A 22,868-nucleotide genomic window follows, 5' to 3' on the forward strand; every position below is an offset into this window, starting at 1 on the left:
TGCCGCCAATTCAGATCAAAGAAAAAAAATAACAAAGTTCGAATGCACTCATTCGTAAATATTCTCGTAAAAAAAAGTGGTTTTTTTTTTTTATTTACATAGGTACATAAAATGATGTACTTTTATACATATATAAACATACATACACATTATGAACATCATTTATCTTATAATGATCGCCAACACATTTGAAAACTTTATTCTCTTTTTTTTAGGAAACATGCGCTAAATATAAGTAATAAAGAAAAGAAAAATCAATTTATGTGCAGATTCAAAAATATTTACAGATTTCTTTCTCATTAAAATACAATATACGTATATATTATGTACATACGTATATACTAAAAAATATACGTGTTTTCAAACTGTTTTATATACCTACATACTGACATTTACTTGTTAAAAATATTATATTCTGCTTTTATATAATAATTTATACTGTGATATTATTATGTTCTATTTTTGATTCATGTAAAAATATTATATACTCCGATACATAGATTTTTAATTTATGTACATAAATGCATGCAAAAGAGTATATATTTCTTTTCAAGTTACGTGCTACTATGATACTTCACCAAAATAAAAATTTTTAAGTTTATCCAAAAAAGATCTAATTAACTTACTACACATGTCTTTGACATTCCTGATTAATTAACTTTTATCAAACTAATTCTGAATAGTACGAACAGCAAACTTCGTCGCATATTCATTCCAAAACAAATAATTTTTGTATGATGTCTGATTTCTTCATTCTGATGAGTGTTTTTAAATTTTCTAGTATTTCTACCAGTTGACAACTGAGTTTCTCGATTGTTTTGGATCTAGTTACCTTCATTAGATTATATGAGTTTCTATGGGGCGAGTACATAAGGCATTAATAGGTTTCCAAATCCAAAGAAATAGTGATGAAAAATTACAAAACACCTATTAGTTTTACATGTCAACTTGGATGCGGAATCTCAATAATATAAAAAAACATATAGGAAGAGCTCATCAAAATATCTACAAGGTGGTGTTAAAATGCCCAGGAGGTTATTCTTTGGAATTACTTTGGAAAAAACCATTCGAGTGTGAGAGGGGGAGCCACTCGTACGTTTACGGATAGTTTAGGAGTGTTGAAGAAAATCAGATTGAAAAAAATCTGTCTGATTTTTCTAAAAAAAAAAGTACAATAAAGTGGAAGCCATGAGTGACCCCCTGAAAACTTTGCAATTTAGTTTCGAACCACCTTGCTAATCAAAATAAGTTAATCCTGACTCTTAACTAATATCATTATATCATACATAATTCGTACACGTAGTCATACATGCCTAATTTTGAAGTACACATATTTGTATGTATATGTAATTTAGAATTTACATACATAAGTACCAAATAAAAAATTTTTGGCACTTATTTAAACATTTAGAAATTTAAATATATAATTATTTTTTACTCTCCCCCAAAAAAAAAAAATAATCTACAACAAAAGCGTACATACATACTAATATAGAGTCGGTAAGCATATTATAATTCCTTCGATTTGCAAGGTCTCTTAAAACAAAACTTTTCTTAGTTCCTAAATTGTCTGTTGTTATGATCGGTTGCTCATTGATATTTTATAAATATAAATAAAATATACACACACGACATCTTCATTTTCTAATTTAAAAGTTAAATTTTATAATTTATTTCAATTAGACAAAAAAATTGTATTTTTCTTTTGTTGATTCTTGTTTTTTTTCATATATTTTCAACAATTTCGATCAATTTAAATTTTTGAGAGAGAAAATGAGAGAAATATATGACAAAATGAGAGAATATTTTATATATAAATGTGCATAAACTGTTGAAAATTAATTAATTAAAATCAATATTTTGCTTTTTCTTATTTATTAATAAATTTCGAAGAGAATTTTTTGTTTCGTATATAAAAACTGAATTTAATTTAAAAAATATTTTAAATTAGTCATTAGAGTTGGACAGCAATAAACATTATGTTTAATATTTTAAAATAAATTCAAAATAGAAAAAAAATTGTATTGTTATTTATTAAGAAGTTATTTAGAAAAATTTTCTAATATTAAATATTAAAAAAAAAAAAATTCTTAAAAATGTTTAAATATTAAAAAAATATTGAAATAAATTTAAAAAAAAAGACAAAATTTAATTAGACAATAAATTTTATATATAATAAATATACAAAAAAAAAATAACCAACAAAAAAATTAAAAATTCGGGACAAAAGTGAGACAAAATTATCTTTCACTTCGGTGTTAATTTCAAAAAAACAAAAACAGAAAAAAATATAAAAAAATCTGTAATAATTTTCTTTTCTATTTTAAAAATAACAATAAGAAAATTGTGAAAATTCTCATTTCATATGTATTTGTTAAATTTATTTTCGGAAAAAATAATTTTGTATTAAAAAATAAGAAAACAAAAATTTACTATATACAAAAACTAAAGAAAAAAAATACAGAAAACAACTTGTGAAATATTTAAAAAAAAAAATAAAATACAAATTCGAAAATAAAATTTAAAATATATAAAAAAAATAAAGAGAAAAACCGAAAATAATTTCATACATAAAAATTTATTTAGTAGAAAAACTGCAAAAATCTTTTAAAATTCTTCAGTTAGATTATTTCAGTCGCCGGAGGAACATTTTGATAATTCGTTATTCGTCCATGCCATGCGCGATAAAATATATCAATTGTTTTGTTTGCAGAAAAATGCATGCAGACAAAATTCTGATAATTATCAAGGTATTAAATTGAGAAATTTTTTATTGTTATCGTTATTTGTTTTTTTTTTACAGATAATTTAATTTAATTTATTAGATAACTAATTACTTTATAAATAATATTTTAAATTTAAATTTATTTTAATTAATATATAGAAAATATAAAATTATATATGTATAGGTATAAATAAATATACTAAAATTTTCATGAATTTTCTTAAATAATTTGTGTGATATTATTTAATTAAAAAAAAAAACATATAACAAAATTTTCCTTTTTTTAATCATAACAAATAATTATAAAAAATTAATTAAATTATTTCAAAAAGATATAATATTTCATCATTGTTTCAAAACACAAAAAAAAGATCAAGGATAATATTATATGAAAATTAATGCATTAATTTCCGATATCTGCGAAATATCGGAACAAATTCTTATTTTGTAAGAAGAGCCTCTAACAGTTTTTTATTTTGATATCTATATAAATTCGATTTGAAAGAAACTTTAATATATTTGTAGTAATGCAATTTTAATAATTAATTCAGCTAAGACGAAGGGCATCTACTAAAATGCAAATATAACGTCAATTTGACTTGCAATATAAATTTAATTTCTGAATTGAGGTTTAATTTGCATTTTGATAGGAACCCATTCATAAATAATTTGCTGAATTCAGTCTAATTCTAATAAAGCGATTTTACTATATGTCAAGAAGCAAAAAGTGATATTAAGTAGCTAATCAATAATTTTTGTTATTTGGAGAGCTATGTACAATATGTAACAAAATAATATTATAATAAAATAATTTTTAATATTATTATAAAATAAAATATACAACATGAAAATTTGTATTATTTTAAGAGTTATATATAAATGTTTGTGTATATTTTGCATAATATAATGTAAAAATAAATATTTTGGCATAAAATATAATGTGTAAAGTGTGTATACATATTAGAATTGTTTTATGATTTAAAATACGCAAATAGTACAAAAACAACAACATAGTCGTACTGAAAATCAAAGAAGAAAAAAATATTTCAATTGTAGACTTGAAAAAAAAAAATTTTATTTTAAATAATAATGAGCAAAAAAATTTGTGTGACATTATGGTGTTCATTAAAAAAAAATTTAAAGAGAAAGAAATTAAATTCATTAAAAAAAAAAAACAAAAAAAATAATAATTGAAAAATTAAAAAAAAAATTTATTTTTGTTCATTCAATTTCACATTTATTTATACATACTTATTTATTTATTTTGGTTTTCGAATCAATAAATTTTTATATTTTAATAAATTCGAAAGTACTTAAATAAAAATGATAAATATTTTATATGCGAAAGTTGGTTTTATTAACCTTTAACCTATAATATGACATTTAGAGTATGTGCTAGCACTTAATGATAACGTTTTAATTTTGTGTAGCATAATATACACAATTTTTCATTTAAAAGACGTTTCTAACACCTCAATAGTTAGGTTGTATAAGTTAATTAATATTTTTATTTTAATTAGATTTATTTACAACAAAACAAATTATAATTGTTTTCAAATTGTAATTATAATTTTTAACCACAGAAAATAAATGCAAATATTTTAAGTCATTCCAATACACTAGATCTAAATTATTCAATTCCATGATTAATTTTGTAGCAGCTAAAAAATTAACCATTTTAGAACTAAACAGGAAACATAACAATATATGTAGATCTATACCTATACCTACATAAATACGTGTATTGTATTTATTTGAAGCAATTTAAAAACTTACGCTTTAGTATACAAATGTACCAAATTCAAAAAATTAGTCTTGATTAATTTTATACATCGACCAAAACTTGAAGTGTTCTAAAGCTTTTATGATTAGAATTAGTGAAAGTTAGAAAAACCTATCTAAGCAGTTTCTTTATGTGTAACATAAATTTCAATTTTAAAAATGGGCTTCATCACTAGAAATCACTTTTATTAAAAAAATCATAATATTCTGGTTTTGTTCTTTTTTTTTCAACAACAAAAATGTGTTGTTTACTCTTCCATCTCCATATTTACTAATTCTAATGTAATACTTGCCACAGCACAGCTATATGATTAACCGCTAACCATTTTAATACAAAATTTTGTGGTAGCCAATTTAAAAAGTGAAATCAGAAATCAAATTTAGGCAGACTACATTTGAAAATCGTTCTTATACGAGTAATATACTCAATTTAAGAAAAAAAAAATATAAATGAATTTATTTCACAAATAAAAATTTTTATTACGTGTGTATGACGTTTAAGAAGTGTGAATCACCCAATATTCTCGAATTCCTGTTGATCATCACGGTAACAAAATATAAATTTGTTACTAAATAAAAATTTTATACTTTTTGAAAATGTTTATTTATATACGAATAATGTTTATAAAACAAATTTTCAATTGATATATTAATTGAAATTTGTTTATAAAATAGCCAAATGGTCTTTAATGCATAAGAAGAAAAAGAGGAAACAATTATTCGTTAATATACTCGAAAATATATTTTCATGATATATATAAATAATGTGTATATAAAATAAAAGTTATAGTCAATAAGGAATTTAAATAAACTAAAAATTTATTACATATTGATTTATGGCAATAAGGCGAAACTGTTTTAATTAAGTAACTTAACACAAAATCAAGAAATTGCAATATTTAAAATTTTGTTATTCAAGTCCATATAAATATGTAGGAAAATTTGGTTTGATACTACAGCAATTATAAAATACAAATTAAAATTAAAGTGAGAAAAACAGGAATGAAAAAATTTTTTATCGTAAAATTGTTTGAAAAGCAAGTTACAATTTCGGAAATCAGAAAATTGGCAGCTAAGATTTTTAACTCAGCAACTTACATACATGATTATCACTAGACTAAGAAAACAAATAAAAGAAAAACCTGGTTCTTTGCAAAAATATTATAATAAAAAAAAGTCTATTTCTCAAGTGATATTCAATGTTAGCTAGAGCAAACTGATTGTTTTAATAGAAAAATTTAAATTAAAGATTTGACTTTATTAGAAATTATTCGGCATTAACGTAAATACTTTTTAATATCTTTATTCGTACTTATATGTACGATTTGCTTTTAAACGAGAATTCATGAGTGTCATTGCAATAAAATGCAGAAAATTAAAGTTATTGTAGATTAACAAAAATTTCATACAAAATTCGAAAATTCAAAAATCAATTTTGGTCTTTGCCAAAATTGAAGCACCCTTCTAAATGAACAAAGCTTAAAATTTTAAAAGGAATAAAATATCGTTACTATAGAACTATTAAACTGTGTGCCGCATTATCGTATTAGATTAATTTTTTTTAAAGCTTTTATCAGAGCCTTATATGATGGATATTCATCCTCATTTATCTTTTTTGTAATACTGATCCATATATGCAAATACTTCCTTTTTATTATTAAATTTGTAAAGAACAATTATAATAGAACCTATCCTACATGCTAATATTATAAACACAGATAAAAAATACACTGACAACCAAATCAAATTTGTAATTTTGTACTTTGTTTAGTGTACAATAATTTTTTGGGACTTCCAAATTTCTATAGTTAGCATTACAATATAAAAAGGGCTAGTACGTCTATACTTCGAAAATGAATGGAAGATTTACTTTGACCTTGAATAAAAAATTCAGATTTTTCTTTTACTATTTTTATACTTTCATGCATATGTGAATAAATATGTAGAAAATACATCAAATTTTTCCAAAATAAAAATTTTACTGTATAGCTTTTGTCATAAGCAACAGTTTGCTGTATTATCTATACATATTGAATAAAATAATACTTTGTAGCATGAGGAGAGCACAGGCTACTCATATATTATTGAAATTTTCTTTGAAATTCAATAATATCAAAAGTATTCGGAAAATGTTTCAAATCAACGAAAATATTTATTTTGTTTATACATATGCATATGTACATACACATATGTACAAGAATTTTATTTCAACAGCGAACACATTTTATTATTATAATTACTTTATTATATTTTATTTTACTATAAGCTATAATATTTATTTGTTTATTTCTTTACAGGACATAATGTGCCAATTAAAACCGCATCTAATGGGACAACGTGTACAAATGGGGGGACTTTCGGAACAGAAGGGCCCGAAACGGCAGAGACCGACACATCAGGGACCGGGGGGATGCGGAAGTCGTTGGAGGGGAATGGCTCAACGCCGAACGACCCTATTCACCTCCAGAGACGGGTGGGACTCTTCAGTGGGGTGGCTTTAATTGTTGGAACTATGATAGGTAAATAAAACATTTTACTGTGTTAGATCTTAACCTCATACAAAAATTCAATGCCTCATTCGCATATTGTTTTCCAAACCGGAGCAAATATGTGAATTTAAGAATTCCAAACGTTTTCATTTTTGGTGAGCCATTAAACAAAATATAATGTTGAGTTTTATAAAATTCAGTTTAAACTAGTTTACATTCTAAAATTCAGAAAAATTAAACCAATTAAATTTTTAAGTTTTTGTTGTAGTGTAAGCCATGCAAAAAAATATAATAAGCGCAAAAATAAAAAACCAAATATTTTTCACACTTTCATTAAATGAGTTAATGATCGAGAAATAATTGGAACGATTTATTTAGTAAATTATATTTTATCCATTATAATTTATTTTAGTGTTAATTTATTGAAGTAATCTACAATAATAGAATTTGATAGTAAATATAGATAAATAAAAACTCAAAAATAAAAGAATGACAAAATTTATCAGCAGTTAATAGTTGCTTTGCTTAAACCCCTTCTACTTCGCCTTATTTGGTCGAACCAAAAGTCAATGATCATTGCTGTATTCAAAACTTTTTATTGATTATGGATTTTTTATCAAATTCTATATAAATTTTTCAGTTCGGCTAAAATACTTTAACTTTAAACACATGCAACACCCCAAATCACTCTTAGACTAATTTCTCAGGTAATGAACGAAACATTGGCTTGTTTCAAAATTTTATTGCACCGTAATATAACATAATATAAATGTTCAATATAAAAAAGTAAAACCAACTACTGGAACATATGTAGCATACGTAGGAACCCCAACTAGTTCCTTATATGTATAAATTGTCACTCAAAGTATGATTAGTTTGTAGAGTATACAAATCTACTTTTGAATGGAACGGAAGCATTTTTAATTAAAATTTCAATTGCATATGTCTAGGCAGATTTTCATTTTATAATAAAATAACAAACCTTGATTTCAAAATTTCAGTAATTCGGTATTAATATACGGAAGGAATTTTCGTATATAAACTGTAATATGATAAAAGACCGGATTAAATCTTAAAATATTAAAGATTGCAGAATATTAGCGATTTACGGCGACAGTTTAAATTTAGACCAAATATTTCGGTTCTTAACATATATTTGTAACTTATAAATACTTTTGCATTAATTAATTAATTATTTTTAATCAAATTTTATACATATAATTTTTTACCTAAGGATCTGGAATTTTTGTGTCACCATCTGGCTTGCTAGTTCGTACTCAATCCGTTGGTGTTAGCTTCATAATTTGGCTAGTGTGTGGTTTGCTCTCGTTATTAGGTAAGTTGTGTTATACGATAAACAATCGAAAATAATAAAAAAAATTAATTGAATTTTAAATTTTACTAAAACTTAAATTGTCAAGAATATTACATTCAAGTCCACTATCTAGCTATGCGTGATTTTAAAGTATTAAAAAATATCCTAAAACATGAAAATGTGTTAATACGTCTGGAAACATACAATAACTTCTAAATTGTAGTAAAACTCATATAAACACCTTATGACTTGTAAGACAATCTACCTTTTAACTAAGTGCTGAATTATTTACCGATTAAACCTTGAAAGTCTTTAGCATTTTAAGATTTCTACCGAACATTCACAGAATTATTCACGGAATATATTTAACTTGTAAACTGTCTATAAACATTTCATAAATTTGTATACTTTAGTTGAAAGAAAATCTCCAATAAAAACGAAAAGTCACCTCTAATTCTTTACTATTGTCATATTTTCCAATAAATCAAAATTTTAAATAAAAATATTTTAAAATACCTACACCTGTATGATTTTCTTTCACCTATACATAGAAAATTGTGTTCTATGCAAATATATGTACACACATAACGTATTATACTACTATGGGTTGAAGTTGATTTTCGGCACCCTTTTCTTCACAATACACACAGAAACTTTTCAAAATAATGTTATTTGTTATGATGACGTTTTCTTTTTATATAAAATATTTATTTACATTTTAAGTATATAAGTAGCTATATGTCTATACATTATGTACAATATATTCAAAATATTTTCAAAATTCTTCACAAAAAAATTGGCAATAGCTCTTTCAAATATTTCCATAATTTTTGTTTTTAAAATTTAGAACTGTTATGACAAAACCTCAATAATACAATCTGAAAACAACAAATGATTTTTGTTCAATTGCTTTTAGTTTCGTTATTTGGTGCTCATTCAAAGAGCGAAATCATTATTGAAATCTTCTTCTTAGATCAGTGTTAAAATAATAATTATTAAAAAAATTAGGCATATTAAAAAATTATTTCTATACAATATCGAAGTTAATTTTAGAAAATTATAGCAGATCTGATGACAAAGTCTGAAACCATTATCTGGAACCATCTAACCACTCCAATCCTTTCAAATTTGCTAGGTTCAGCTGTCTAGAGTGAAAAAAGAACTAAAAACTTGAAGTAAAACCAAAATTTTCAATTTTATTTGAACATAATTTTTTCCATTAAAATTTAATTGAGATAGAAGTGCAGATTTATGATTGAAAGAGTATTTGATCCTTTCAGTTCTAGTTTTTTAGCAGACAATAAAAATTACTTTTTTCAAATTTTTTCTTTAATTTGAATTTTCATGATTTTCATGGTTGCCATTAGCCTTTAACTTTTTTATGCTCGTTTGTCTGTGCGTTCTGTTCTAGATGGAACAAAATATTCAGAATTAATTTTCATTAGCTATACGGTTTGTTATAGGGCGGAAATATTTTTTTTATTTAATAATTCAAACACAAAAAAATTGCTCTATTTCAATTTAATAAAAAATTGTAAAAAACTAGTTATTTCGAGATTTCAGTTTTAATAATTTCTCATTCAACGAAAATAAACACAATTAATATCATATGCATGTGTACGTGTTTGTTTCTGTACGATTAACATGTCATGCATAAAATAAACATAATATACATAAATGTATCAATTAAATTATTTCAATCAAATCAATTATAATGTGTAATAAACGTGCTGAGAAACATACATATATATGTATATACATATTAATACATACAAATTTGGGTTCTTAATATGACCTTGTATAGTAAGTGTAAAAGTTCCGGTCAATAAACTTAAGCAAAAGCTAAAAATTTAATTTAGAAATTTAATAACAAAAAGGCGAATTAAAGAAAGTTTTTCGAATTAACCATACTGGATTTCTAATTTTTAACAGTTTTTTGTTAACCAGTTATTGATTTTCTTCACATTATCAGCACATTATAAAATTCAAATTCTTGAAATATCTTACAGCAATTGCAAAGCGAATAATATTTTCGGTGAATTTGAATTCTTGGTTCTATGAATAGCGAATTTGCATCAATTTTAAGCGAATTACTGACAAATGAAAATTCTGTGTCACAAGTTTGGCGAATGAAAATAAAATATTTTTATTAAACAAACAATTTGGAGATAATCATAATGTAATTTTTGACGTGTCAAATAAAAAAATCTTGGATATGCTGAATGAAATATCTCTCACCAAACATGATTTGAATGTTGCTGAATTCGCCTAGTTCATTCTATTCGCTTAGCCGTTCTCTTAGAAGACAAGACGATAAATTCAAAATGCTCAAGTAAAGTGAATTTAATAAAAATTATAGATTTACGATCAATGTAGTAAATTGATATTGTTCATATAAGAGCAAGGATATATTCTATGATTTGACTAGCCGTGCGATGTCTCCGAAAGTAAATTGTAATTCCACTCAGAACGATGCGAATATTTAATCAATGTAAAACATATTTTATTTATACATTCATAGCAACTCATTTGATTTTCATTTGACTTTCATTTGAAAGTCGTTAACAATTTTTCATAATGCTGCGAGATGAAAACATAAAAAAACTTGCTTTTGCTTCCATAAGCAAACTTCACCCAGTTAGGCATTTGCTAAAGTTATCCCGCATTCTATAAAAGTACTTTGAAACATTGCTTCTTTATCAAATATTTCTTAAATGTTATAACATGAAGTAACCAGAAAATTTACTTATAAAATTTATATTTCAAACATTACCTTATTGACATGGTCTCGAATTTCGATTATATTTTAACCACATTTGATTTATAATGTCATAATTTGTAGGCATAAACACACATTCTTATGTTTAAACATTCCGTTCCGATTAACATGTGCAATATGCATAGATACAAAATATATTGTACATACATATAGACAGATGTTTTTGCATATATTTGATTTAATTCTACATTACATTATTTTCTTATATACATACATACGAGTATATTATTGTATTTGGCATTCAATTGCTATTTTTACACAACTTTGTTGACCTATGAACGTCAGATTTAAGAAATAATTATTTTAATACATAATATTATATACTTAGAAATAACTGTATACCATACATCCTTGTACTTTAAGTCACAACTTTGTTTACTCAATTTTTGACAAAAAAATTTTTAATTGTTCAAATTTTTTTTTTTGTTAAGTATACCTACATAAATACATACATATATTATATTTTTATGGCTATACTTGTATATTCTTAAATAATTTCCGTCACATTCCGGCATTTTTGTGGTGAAATTGTTTTACTAAGTTTTTTTTTGTTTTCATAATTTCAAATACATATATAATTATTGACAACATCAACATGTGCCGCTTTGCAAACTATTTGGTGCGGATTAAATATATTCATAAAAATACTTTGCGTGATTTTGTAATTACGAATTAAGAATCATAATTATTCAATCCTGTTACAAAGATTCTGCAAATATTCTCCGTATTAAAGAATCTAATGCTGTAGTGAAAAAGAGGTGATCATTGAATTTGATCACTTGTCGTCTTCCTGAACAATTAGGAAAAACTTATGCCAACCAACATTATCATATAAATATGCCCATGAAAACAAAGGACAAAAATTATATTTGACAAATCCATAGAAGTTTAATGACTCTAGATGCAATTAAGTATTTTTTTTAACATAAATTTTACTCTTATTTTTTATCGGACACAATCTTATCTTTAGAAACTTAATGAATAATAATAAAAATACTTTGCCTGTTACAAGCACCAATAATATCTTTGAATCTAGTTCAATTTTAAGAAAAGAAAAGCGCCAATTATTTTGGCATTTTGTCAAATTTCAAAAAACAACAAAATATGCCAGACTCTTTTATTTCCAATTTATTTTATTCTTGTTTGTTAATATCTTAAATTATTATACATATGTGTGTGTGTAAATATATGAATTTATATTCATTTTGAATTTGTTTTATAAAAATGTGATATTAGATACTTACTTGCTAAATATAACAATAAAATTTAATTAATTGAAATATACTCTTATATGTATATATAAAAAAAAAAAACTTAAAAGTTTTAAAATAAAACCGAATAAAATATCATTGGTAAAGGTGTTCTAAATTAAATTATTTAGGTCGTCAAAATTTATATAAAATTTTAGAACACAGTAAAAATATTATATTATTTTTTATCGTTATTTCATTGAAAAAGAAAACAATTTGAACCTCAAAAATGTTTTTGTACCGGGTCAAAAAGAAAATCTACTTCATTGCCATCTTTATTTTACTACATTTTTTTTTTATTTCCCTATCATGTTCTTATACCATACATGAAAATAAAAATTTTAAATGAAATAAAGACCAAATATTGTTATTACTGTTATTTATGTACAAAAGGAAATAATGAAATTACCACGTTGCCAAATTTTTATCTATTGACGTAGAACTATACTTATTCTGTATTCAGGAATGCTACGTACAGACAGACTTATGAAAATATTTAAACATGACTGAATGAAAGTAATATATAATAGAGGTCAGAGTTTATTTTAAATTCAAGGGTATTATATTAATTACATAACAAAAATCTTATAAGGATTATAAAGATCTAGAGTAAAAATATTAAAGAAATTAAATATAAACATAAAATTGTCATGCTAAAAATCTCACCATGCTTAGTCTTGTTAACCTATTATTTATTAACCAATAAATTATTACGGAATGGTGGATATCGTTTTTTACAAAATGGTGGATATTTTACTTTAAAATGTGATTTTAAAAAAGTGTTAGAGCATGGCGCGAATATAAGCATGGTGTAAAATATATATTTGAGCATTTTTTCATGTATTTTAATTTTTTTTTTTAATTTAAAGTACCTCAAACCCTTTTCAAAAAGCAAGAGTGTTTAGAGTCTTTAATGGAAGCAAAGATGAAGTACGCGTGGTGAACATGATTGGTCTGATGAGTTGTTTACTTTTCTGCCACAGCGCGACAGAGTCAGTCACATAAGTATCAGAATATTACACTTCAGAATCAGAATATTTGTGTTATATCTTCTCAATATTCGATTAGAATTAAATGAAAAACCTAATATTTGATTTCGAAATAAAATTTAAAAGAAAAAATTATAATATAGAAAAAGTAAAGATATAAAAATTTTAGTAAGGTGCAAACAGAAAAACTAAATAGAACTTGCAAATAAAAGCTAAGCAATTTCAATAAAATAATTACTTATAATAGAAAAATAAAGTAGATCTTGTAAGAGCCAGAAAAATATAAAATAAGGAAAATATTCAGATTAAATTTACTGTCGTTGTCACACTAATATAACTGAGTGGCAACAACGTCGCTTTTGCTAATCTGTATAAGTTTCGGCAATGAAAATAATGCATAAAAAAATGGAAATTTTCTAAATTTTCTTATTTTAGATGATCTTATTTAAAAAAAAACTAAAATGCAATTAATGATCCTGATAGAAACTCGAAAATTAAAAAATTTATATAATTTTGATTCAATATTAATTGTGCAAGCAATTTTTTCCAAAATTTTGCACCAATTTTTTCTCGGACCATGTAATTTCATGCTTTAAAACCCAACATATTGATAATATTAGCTAGCTTTTAAAAAGATGTGACTAAATTATATTCGCTTTAATAATTCAATTGTTTAGTGACTATATTGACATAAAACGTCTCTTATGAAGCAATGTAGAACAGCTACTTCCTTTTTATTTATGGCCGTATTGTTTTTAAAAATATTATTTAAAAATATTGAGTTAATTATTAATATAACAAAGGTGAATTTCTAAATAAGCAAATATTGCAAAGAAAAAACAATAATACTCGTGCAAATCGTCACTGAAGCAAAAAGAAAAACAAAACAATTTTTTAAATAACTTTAAAAATTTTAACACAAAAGTCATAAAAGTTAAAGCACGTGCCATCACTTACTGTAAATTTTATGACATTAAACAAAAAAATGGTGGAAAAATGGCTTGGTAGTAGAAACATAAGAATAAAAAAAATAAAATAAAATGATTTATTTATTTATACTTGGCCCCAATATCAACTGCGAAACGCGCAAAAATAAAACGAGATCTTTTAAAGAAACAAAAAAATTAGAAAAAGAACTTCGTAAAAAACGAAAAATATTCAAAATCTTAAAGATCAAACATTTTATTTATTTTGTCTTTTCGTTTAATTCCTAATCGTGATCGCCAATTAATTTTTTTATTGATTCGTATACTAGGAAAACAACAATTAAAATAAAATTTTCAGTAAAAATCATCGTTTCCTTCGAACTTGAATTCTATAAATTTCGGAAAACGAAAATATTAATAAAATAAAATTAAATGGAGCCATAGATTGCATACATATAAGCAAATAAAGAAATTCATAAAAACCTATGTAAAAATATTAACATACCCACATCCACAAATATTTATTAGCATATATTATGTTTTGCCTGAGTAAATTTTTAAATCCTGTCGAATGAATCATTAAATATTGAACAAAATCATTAATTACATATCATATGTATATGTATACAAAATATATGCGTTAATACACACAATAAGTGTATGCGTGTGTTAGAAAAAAAATGTATTTTAATATCACGTCATACGATATAATACTAGTGTTACAGCCTATAACATTGAATGTCCTTGAACGAAACATATCATAAAGAGTACAACAAAAAAAATACATACGTGTACGAAACAAAAATGTCTGATATATAAGCATATACATATGTATTAAAAATTAAAAAAGTTTTGGATGCGATTAAAAGCTGAAGTGCTTTTAATTCACCACCTACACCAGTTCTTTCGTGCCTTTGAAAATATTCTATACTATAATATCCTACATGCTGCGCTATTCCATACTATTCTCATTTAAAATATATCTAGGGGTTTTTTCTATTGATCTTCGTTAGTAAGGATTTTAAAGTTGTAAAACAAAAATTGTAGGCTAACATTTAGGATAGTTTAGGTATAACGGTACTTTTGGATATGCGGCAGAAAGCTGACAGCAAATATGTAAAAATATTAATTGTGATTAGTAGAACGTAGTAAGCAGATGTATGAGCTGACACTATACATAATATTACAGACTCCGTCATGGGTTCTGTTAAACGTGATATTAACATACTCTGGTAATACTTATTTTCCGTTAAATTTTATTCTGATTACTTTACTATTACATGCTGTTATACTAATTAATTGATCGAATTAAATAATTTAAAAAAAAAATGTTTAATTCTTATCATATTAATTCACAATTTTCTTTTTTTCATTTTTGTCTTTTTTTTATACATAGGGGCTTTGGCATACGCTGAATTAGGTACAATGAATACATCATCTGGTGCTGAATGGGCCTATTTTATGGATGCGTTTGGTCCTGCACCAGCATTTTTGTTTTCATGGGTCTCAACATTGGTGTTGAAACCGTCACAAATGGCAATTATCTGTTTATCATTTGCCCAATACGCTGTTGAAGCATTTGTTGATGAATGTGATCCACCAATGTCTGTTGTTAAAATGGTTGCACTTGTTGCGATTGTTATGATCCTATTTGTAAACTGTTATAGTGTTAATTTAGGTATGGCTGTGCAAAATATATTTACATCGGCTAAATTGGTTGCTGTATTGATTATAATATGTGGAGGTGCATATAAATTATTCCAAGGAAATACACAACATTTGCAAAACGCATTTACTGGTCAAACACCATCCATTGGAGCAATTGCAACTGCATTTTATACCGGTTTATGGGCATATGATGGATGGAATAATTTAAATTATGTTACTGAAGAAATACAAAATCCTAGCAAGTAAGTTTTAAAATATTTATAATTTTAATAAAATATAAATTATCTTTTAATTTAAACCTAATATTTTACTTTATTTTTTAACTAATACTCTTTTTTTATATTTTAGAAATTTACCACGTTCTATTATTATTGGAATACCATTGGTAACTTTATGCTACATATTAATTAATATTTCGTACCTGGCTGTAATGTCATCCACTGAGATGATTGAATCGGAAGCTGTTGCTGTAACATTCGGTAATCGAATGCTTGGTGTATTAGCATGGTTAATGCCACTTAGCGTTACTATTAGTACATTTGGAAGCGCTAACGGAACATTATTTGCAGCTGGCAGGTAATTTTCATATTTCAAAGTGCTTCACATTTTATATTAACCTTTATCGCTGACAAAAATGAGAATTATTTTTAGAATAACAAATTTAAACTTAAAACTGGTGCAAGTCATATGTTGCACATAAAATCTGTAAAATGTAATTACATATTGTGATCAATTTTGTGTTTTGAGTTAAAAAAAAAACAGTAAAGTGCATTCACCTGAGTGTATTCGCATTCATATAAAATTCTTAAATTATCAAGCACTATTCTCCGTGTTTAAGCAATTATCACGTTTCTCTACTTAAAATGCGGTTTTTAGAGGCAATGATGACGCTCGCAACCCTTCTATTTCCAATAATAATTGCTATCATTCTAGTAAATTATTTTCTTTTACATTCTATAGTATAACACGTACTCAGATCTATTAATTCTAAATGTAAAATCTAAAATTTTCAATAGTTTAAAATTGAAAATTTTTACAAAAAAGTTTCAAAACTAACCAGACCAAAAAATATTAAATTTGAGACAAACTAAAATTGTATGAATGTGTTTAATTTATATTCGAGACTCGATATAAATTATATACATTTTTATTGTATATTTGTATACCCACATACACAGAAACTTCTGAATGAATGATCTCTACATCATAAACTTTTATTAATTAATTCGTTTGGCTTAAATTGATCTACTTTGAAATAGATATGCACATCACAAATTAATTGTAACAAAATCATACCCCATGGCAAATCAACGTGAATTTAGATTTTAATTTATTGAATTTCTCAATTTAAATGATGTAGAAAAAAAAAACTCATTCACAATAATTCTTAATTAAAAATAATTTTCTTATATATAAACAAATTAATTTTATGAAAATTTTAACGCTATACGTACTACAAAAACTAATAAAAATTCATTTTTTAGATTATGTTTTGCGGCTAGTCGTGAAGGTCACCTATTGGATATTTTATCATATGTCCATGTGCGCCGTTTAACTCCGGCACCGGGTTTAATTTTTCATGTAAGTAAAATAATTTTAAAATTATATATTTATTTATAAGATTTTTTTTTCATTTTAGACTCTTTGTTCTTGACAGTGGTAATAAACTTCACTGCCAATAATACAAGTATTTTAAATTAAAAAAAAAAAATTAATTAAAATATGTATGTTAGTTTTTTTATATTTCATTATCTCTTTGCATTCCGAGTTTATTCAAGAAAGTTAAGAGTAAATGAAAAGTCAATTAAAATAAATTTAAAAAGTTTCAGAAGGTGTTTTCCAAAAGTAACAAAATTTTGAATGCACTGTTGAACAATTTAAATCGAGTTCAAAATTTTACCATATAAAAATATAAATTTAATGAAACACATTAAATTTCCACAATACATTTTTACAACGCTTACATTTTATGTTCGTCTAAAAGGTGTTTTAGAAATTTTAGGATCACATTCACAGATTTTACATTTGTATTCTTTTCATAAGATTTAATCTAATACGTATCAGATTTTAATTACACATCAAATTTTCATCAGATTCAGATGTAGTTTAAGATTAATTCTAATGTGTAAAAGGTACCTAAGAAGCACCTTACTTACTTCTTTGCAAACTGCCAGAGTAAGTTAGTAATATGTTAGAACATAATTTTCAATAACATAGTAATTAATTCTAATTACCAACAAACCAAAGCTGATTTAAAAGTCACTAATTTATAAATTAATTATTAAGCAATTTTTGTTTACTCCCACATTTTTATTGATGAAAGTTAAAGTTTTCGAATTCGTTCAATAATTAAAAAAATTTGTTCAAATTTCATATGGCTTATATAAAATTAGAACTATCTATATTATGCATCTTATAGCAAGATCACAATAAGTCTGCATACTAATTTTGTGATTGAATTATAATAATGTTTACCATAATTGAATTTAGAAAAACTGTAACCATTTCCGAAGAACTTAATGCCGCGATTTTAATAAATAAACAAATAAGCAAGCATCAAAATATAATTACAAAAATTAAGCATTCAAATTACTGAAAAACACATAATTAATTATGCCTCCACAAAGGAATTCAATTAATTAGTGAACTTTGCATGAACATATTCATGCAAATCCTCATTCTTGTTTTTATTTTTTTTAAATAATTTAAAATTTTTCTATTTTCTATTTTCATTTTAAAATTATTTATAATTATTTCAATATGAAGATCTTAAATATTACTGCTAAATTATTTAAACTTCATTAACAAATAATTTTTTCTTTATATTTTTAGTCTTTGATTGCAGCTGCTATGGTCCTATATGGTACAATTGATTCTTTAATTGATTTCTTCAGTTTTACAGCATGGATATTTTATGGAGGTTCAATGTTAGCATTAATTGTTATGCGATATACAAAACCAAATCATCCAAGGCCATATAAAGTGCCATTAATCATTCCAGTTTTGGTATTGATAATATCTGCATATCTAGTTGTTGCACCAATTATTGACAAACCACAAATTGAATATCTTTATGCTTTAATATTTATATTTGCTGGATTGATATTTTATGTACCATTTGTAAAATTGGGAATGACACCCAGTTTTATGGGTAAGTATTAGTGTTATAAAAACTTAGGCATACATAGTTTTTTCTGTTTTGCTTGTATTTTAAAAACAAAATCAGATTGAAAAAACATTGTTTGTGATGAAATGTCATTGTTTCTCTCAAATTAACAGTTTTGTAAAAAAATTCTTACATAAAAAGCTATTATATTTACTTACCTGCAAAAATATTTCAATTAATTGCACAATTTGTATCAAATTTAATGTCCATGCCCTCATTTGTGTTCAAAATATAAATTCTTAGCATATATTACTAAAGATCTTTGCACCCAAATATTTTTAAATTATAATCAAAAGTTTGTTCGGAATAAATTTGCAAATTGTAAGTGTCTTTCCATTTACTTATGGATACTAAAAATGTAGTTTTGCCAATAAAATCATCCATTTGCAAAGAATGTCGAAACAAAAATCAAAACAAAAAAAAACAAGCAAAGCAAATAACAATAAACAAAAAGCTGCACCGAAGTAATATTAACTTTCCTACAAGTTCTGTGGCACAATTTCGGCAGAACTACAAAATTAAACGAAACTGCAACTATTAATTTAATCTAATCGCAACTTGAGAATAATACCGCAACCCCTCAAAATAATTAATTTTCTCTCTGGATATGTAGTTGAAAACGTAAAATTCATTTTGCTTCAATGAACGTTTCTGTATCTTGAAAACTATCCAGTTTTGAAACTTTTTGTAAGCGCGATTTTCTTTGTTAAATTTAATACTGCGATATTTCTAGATATCACTTTAATTCCGAAAATGATCTTAACACCGCAAAATTAAAATCTATCTATTCAGAAATGTTGTGGCATTATTCTCAAGCTGCGAAATATAAGCAAGCTACACATTTACTTTGAGTTACAAAGGCAATGTCGCTAATAGTAGCAAACGATTTTTAACGATTAAAGCAAAAGCTTTAGAAGCTACACGTGCCTGGGAATTGCTTTAAAAAATCAAAATTAAATTTTGGGTATTAGTGAATTAATCGCAAAGTGTTAAGCAAAATCGGACTAGGTATATCCAAATTCTCTCGTAAATGTAAAATAATATTTATGTAACTTTATTCGTTTTACAAGGAAAATGAAAGGTTAATTTACGAATGACTTCATTCATAATCATTTTCGAACTCCAATTATTTTACTATAACTTAATTTTAAAATTAAAGAATATAGCTACCTACACCTATGTGAATTTCAAATATTTTATTTTTATTTCAGATAAAGTAACACTATTTTTCCAGCTATTACTGGAAGTTGTACCCACCTCTTCAATGGCAATGTTTGATTAATGAGATATGAATATTATGGAAACATACATATTATTATTGATTAATTACTTAAATTTTTAAAAATATATCAATATTTTATTATATTTTTAAAGAGCTTTATATTAAGAAGAGACAAAAACAAAAAAAAAACAAAATCAAAGGTTAAATTTTATTTCTTTGATGTACATTTTAGTATACACATATTATATATTATAAAATAATATTATATATTTAGTAGATGTAGGATTAAAATGCAAAGCATTAAAATTATTATAATATTGTAATAAAATTAAAATACTTAATTAATATTATACATTATATAGTAATTATTATGTAAATGTACATAATGTTATATTATAATGAATGTTTTTTTTTTACTATAATTAAACTCAAAATATAAAATTTTATAGACTTTATATTAAAAATTTATAAAAGCAATTGGTTACAAATTAAGTACATAAAATATATTATAAATTTTATATTTATTACGTATAGTGTAATTTCTAAACTATATAAAAGATGGAGTTAACGTACAATTCAGCGGTTAGTTTAGTTTAATCCTTATAACCTACGAAAAGTAAGAATACGTTAATGCCATCTTTTGACGAGTATTGGAAGTCACACATTTTATTGAATTTTAATATTCTATAGAATCGTTTTTGTTTTTAATTTTGTAACATTATTTTATTGTAAATATAAATTATTTAATAAAATGCTTTTGCTAAAAATATATGTGTTTTTATTTTTTATTTTAAGAATTCGAATTTAATAATTAATTTTTTTAATCCAATCAAAACATTTTAAGGACTACTTCGTTTACATTAGTGATGCTTGCACGATTACTCTTACATTAATGGTTGTTAACATACATCCTACGCTAAAAGAAAATCAAACAAAGGGGGTATTCAAACATTATGTGGAAATAATATTACAGATTGAAATAATATTACTTGAAATCGACATGAGATTGACATTAGCTGCCATTTTCAAGCTTTTAGTTTGCGTATATTCAGACTTGAAACCACTTTAAGTCAGTTCCAGGCCCAGAAATTGATTAAAGACAAGAGTCATTATTTGAACACACCTTTAACGTAAAAGCATTGTCAAAATTTTGATATTACGTAAGCTAATCTGAATTATAAGACAAATTTTTTGTCCTAACGGGCAAAGCAAATAACCTATTCTAAAACTTCAAAATAAAAAAGTGTCATTGGAAATCTCATACAAAACATGCCATGCCGTTGACAACCTTCGCTTATTAAAATTTTTTCTTAAAATTTCGTGTTCAGAAAGGAAAGTATGTATTTTATTTTAAAGATTTTCACATTTTTTAGTCTCTTCGTCAAAATTTATTATTTTACTGCGAAAATCTTGCAAAAATATCTACAAAAAATTAATGTTTCAATAGAATTCCTTTTATTTGCTTACCGTCAGACAAAGTCTACTGTCGAAAGGGTTTTACATACACAGCTTAAATTTTAGATATTGCCGTATACATAAACAGTTCCTTAAGAAGGAATATTATCAAAATTGAAAATGACAATGCTGTGCGAAATGGAAATAGCAACATAATAAGAAATCGTTGACTTTTTTAAAACAATTTTTTTTCTTAGCATGGGACAATAATGGCTTTACTTTCAATTTACAAAAAACGCATCTGATTGCGAATATATCTTTTTCTATAGTTGAGACATAGTTGAAAACAGAATTAGAGTGATTTTTGATTTTCCGCACTAAAAACTTAGAATTCGTATAGAATACACATATTTAAATTGGACTGCCCTAAATAAATCGAAATTACCGCCGACGATAAAATAACTGAATAAAAAGTGAGAAAAAAAAGCGAGATACACGATTAGACTAATTTCTCTTGATTTTTATCTGTGCTCCTAACTTTTTTGTTCTTACCTCAATTAGAAAGATGTGCTCAAAATATTTAAGCTAAGTGGCAATTCTAACTTTGTGGTTTTTATTATTTTGTGGAACGTAACCCCAAGAAGAGCTTTTTATGCTATATGCATAGGAAATAAAATTCAGAATACAATAAGTGATAACGCTTTGGCGCATGTTTTTGTTACTACTTAAAGTGTTGAACAACGATTGTTAAAAATTTGATAAAATACTTGGAGTTATTTAATTTTTTTTTAAATTTAAAACACTTATTAGATTTAATGTCATAGAAACCAAAAAATGCAGGAGAAAAGTGATAAATTGAATTTAGTCAACCAACAAAACAGTACTTCTCTTAACGAAGTCGGACTTGAAATTGAAGTTGAAAATTTTAGTGGAATTAGCTCAATTTCTATAACTTATGTGGATGATATGCCTTGTAAGCAATCTAAGGATTTATTTAAAAACTGGTATTGTGCAATGTACGGAAGATTTTGGCAAAAGTGTGGACCCAGAAAATATTTATGTTTAATTTGCAACAAGCATCTTGTCAAATGTGAGACTTTATTTTATCATATTAATATGCATACTGATTGTAAGTTATATGAGTGTCATTGCTGTAAAAAGA

General features: G+C 24.8%; 1 protein-coding gene across 3 annotated transcripts in view; it reads left to right on the top strand.

Moving 5' to 3' along the window:
- LOC129619325 (b(0,+)-type amino acid transporter 1) overlaps positions 1 to 21,072 on the top strand; it is a 78,169-nt gene extending 57,097 nt beyond the window's left edge. For 2 of the 3 annotated variants that reach the window (XM_055534576.1, XM_055534583.1), the window contains exons 2-8: positions 6,805 to 7,026; positions 8,231 to 8,332; positions 15,652 to 16,165; positions 16,272 to 16,499; positions 17,408 to 17,504; positions 18,756 to 19,074; positions 20,301 to 21,072. In XM_055534576.1, the coding sequence (XP_055390551.1) occupies positions 6,805 to 7,026; positions 8,231 to 8,332; positions 15,652 to 16,165; positions 16,272 to 16,499; positions 17,408 to 17,504; positions 18,756 to 19,074; positions 20,301 to 20,371 (1,553 nt within the window). In that variant the 3' untranslated portion in view covers positions 20,372 to 21,072. Of the gene's footprint in view, positions 1 to 2,239; positions 2,751 to 6,804; positions 7,027 to 8,230; positions 8,333 to 15,651; positions 16,166 to 16,271; positions 16,500 to 17,407; positions 17,505 to 18,755; positions 19,075 to 20,300 lie in introns of those variants that run through there. The other variant, XM_055534569.1, reaches the window with a different exon arrangement.
- The last annotated feature ends 1,796 nt before the right edge of the window (positions 21,073 to 22,868 follow it).

The sequence above is a fragment of the Condylostylus longicornis genome, unplaced genomic scaffold (assembly GCF_029603195.1).
Source record: "Condylostylus longicornis isolate FDR11 unplaced genomic scaffold, ASM2960319v2 ptg000001l, whole genome shotgun sequence".
In the NCBI taxonomy this organism is placed as follows: domain Eukaryota; kingdom Metazoa; phylum Arthropoda; class Insecta; order Diptera; family Dolichopodidae; genus Condylostylus; species Condylostylus longicornis.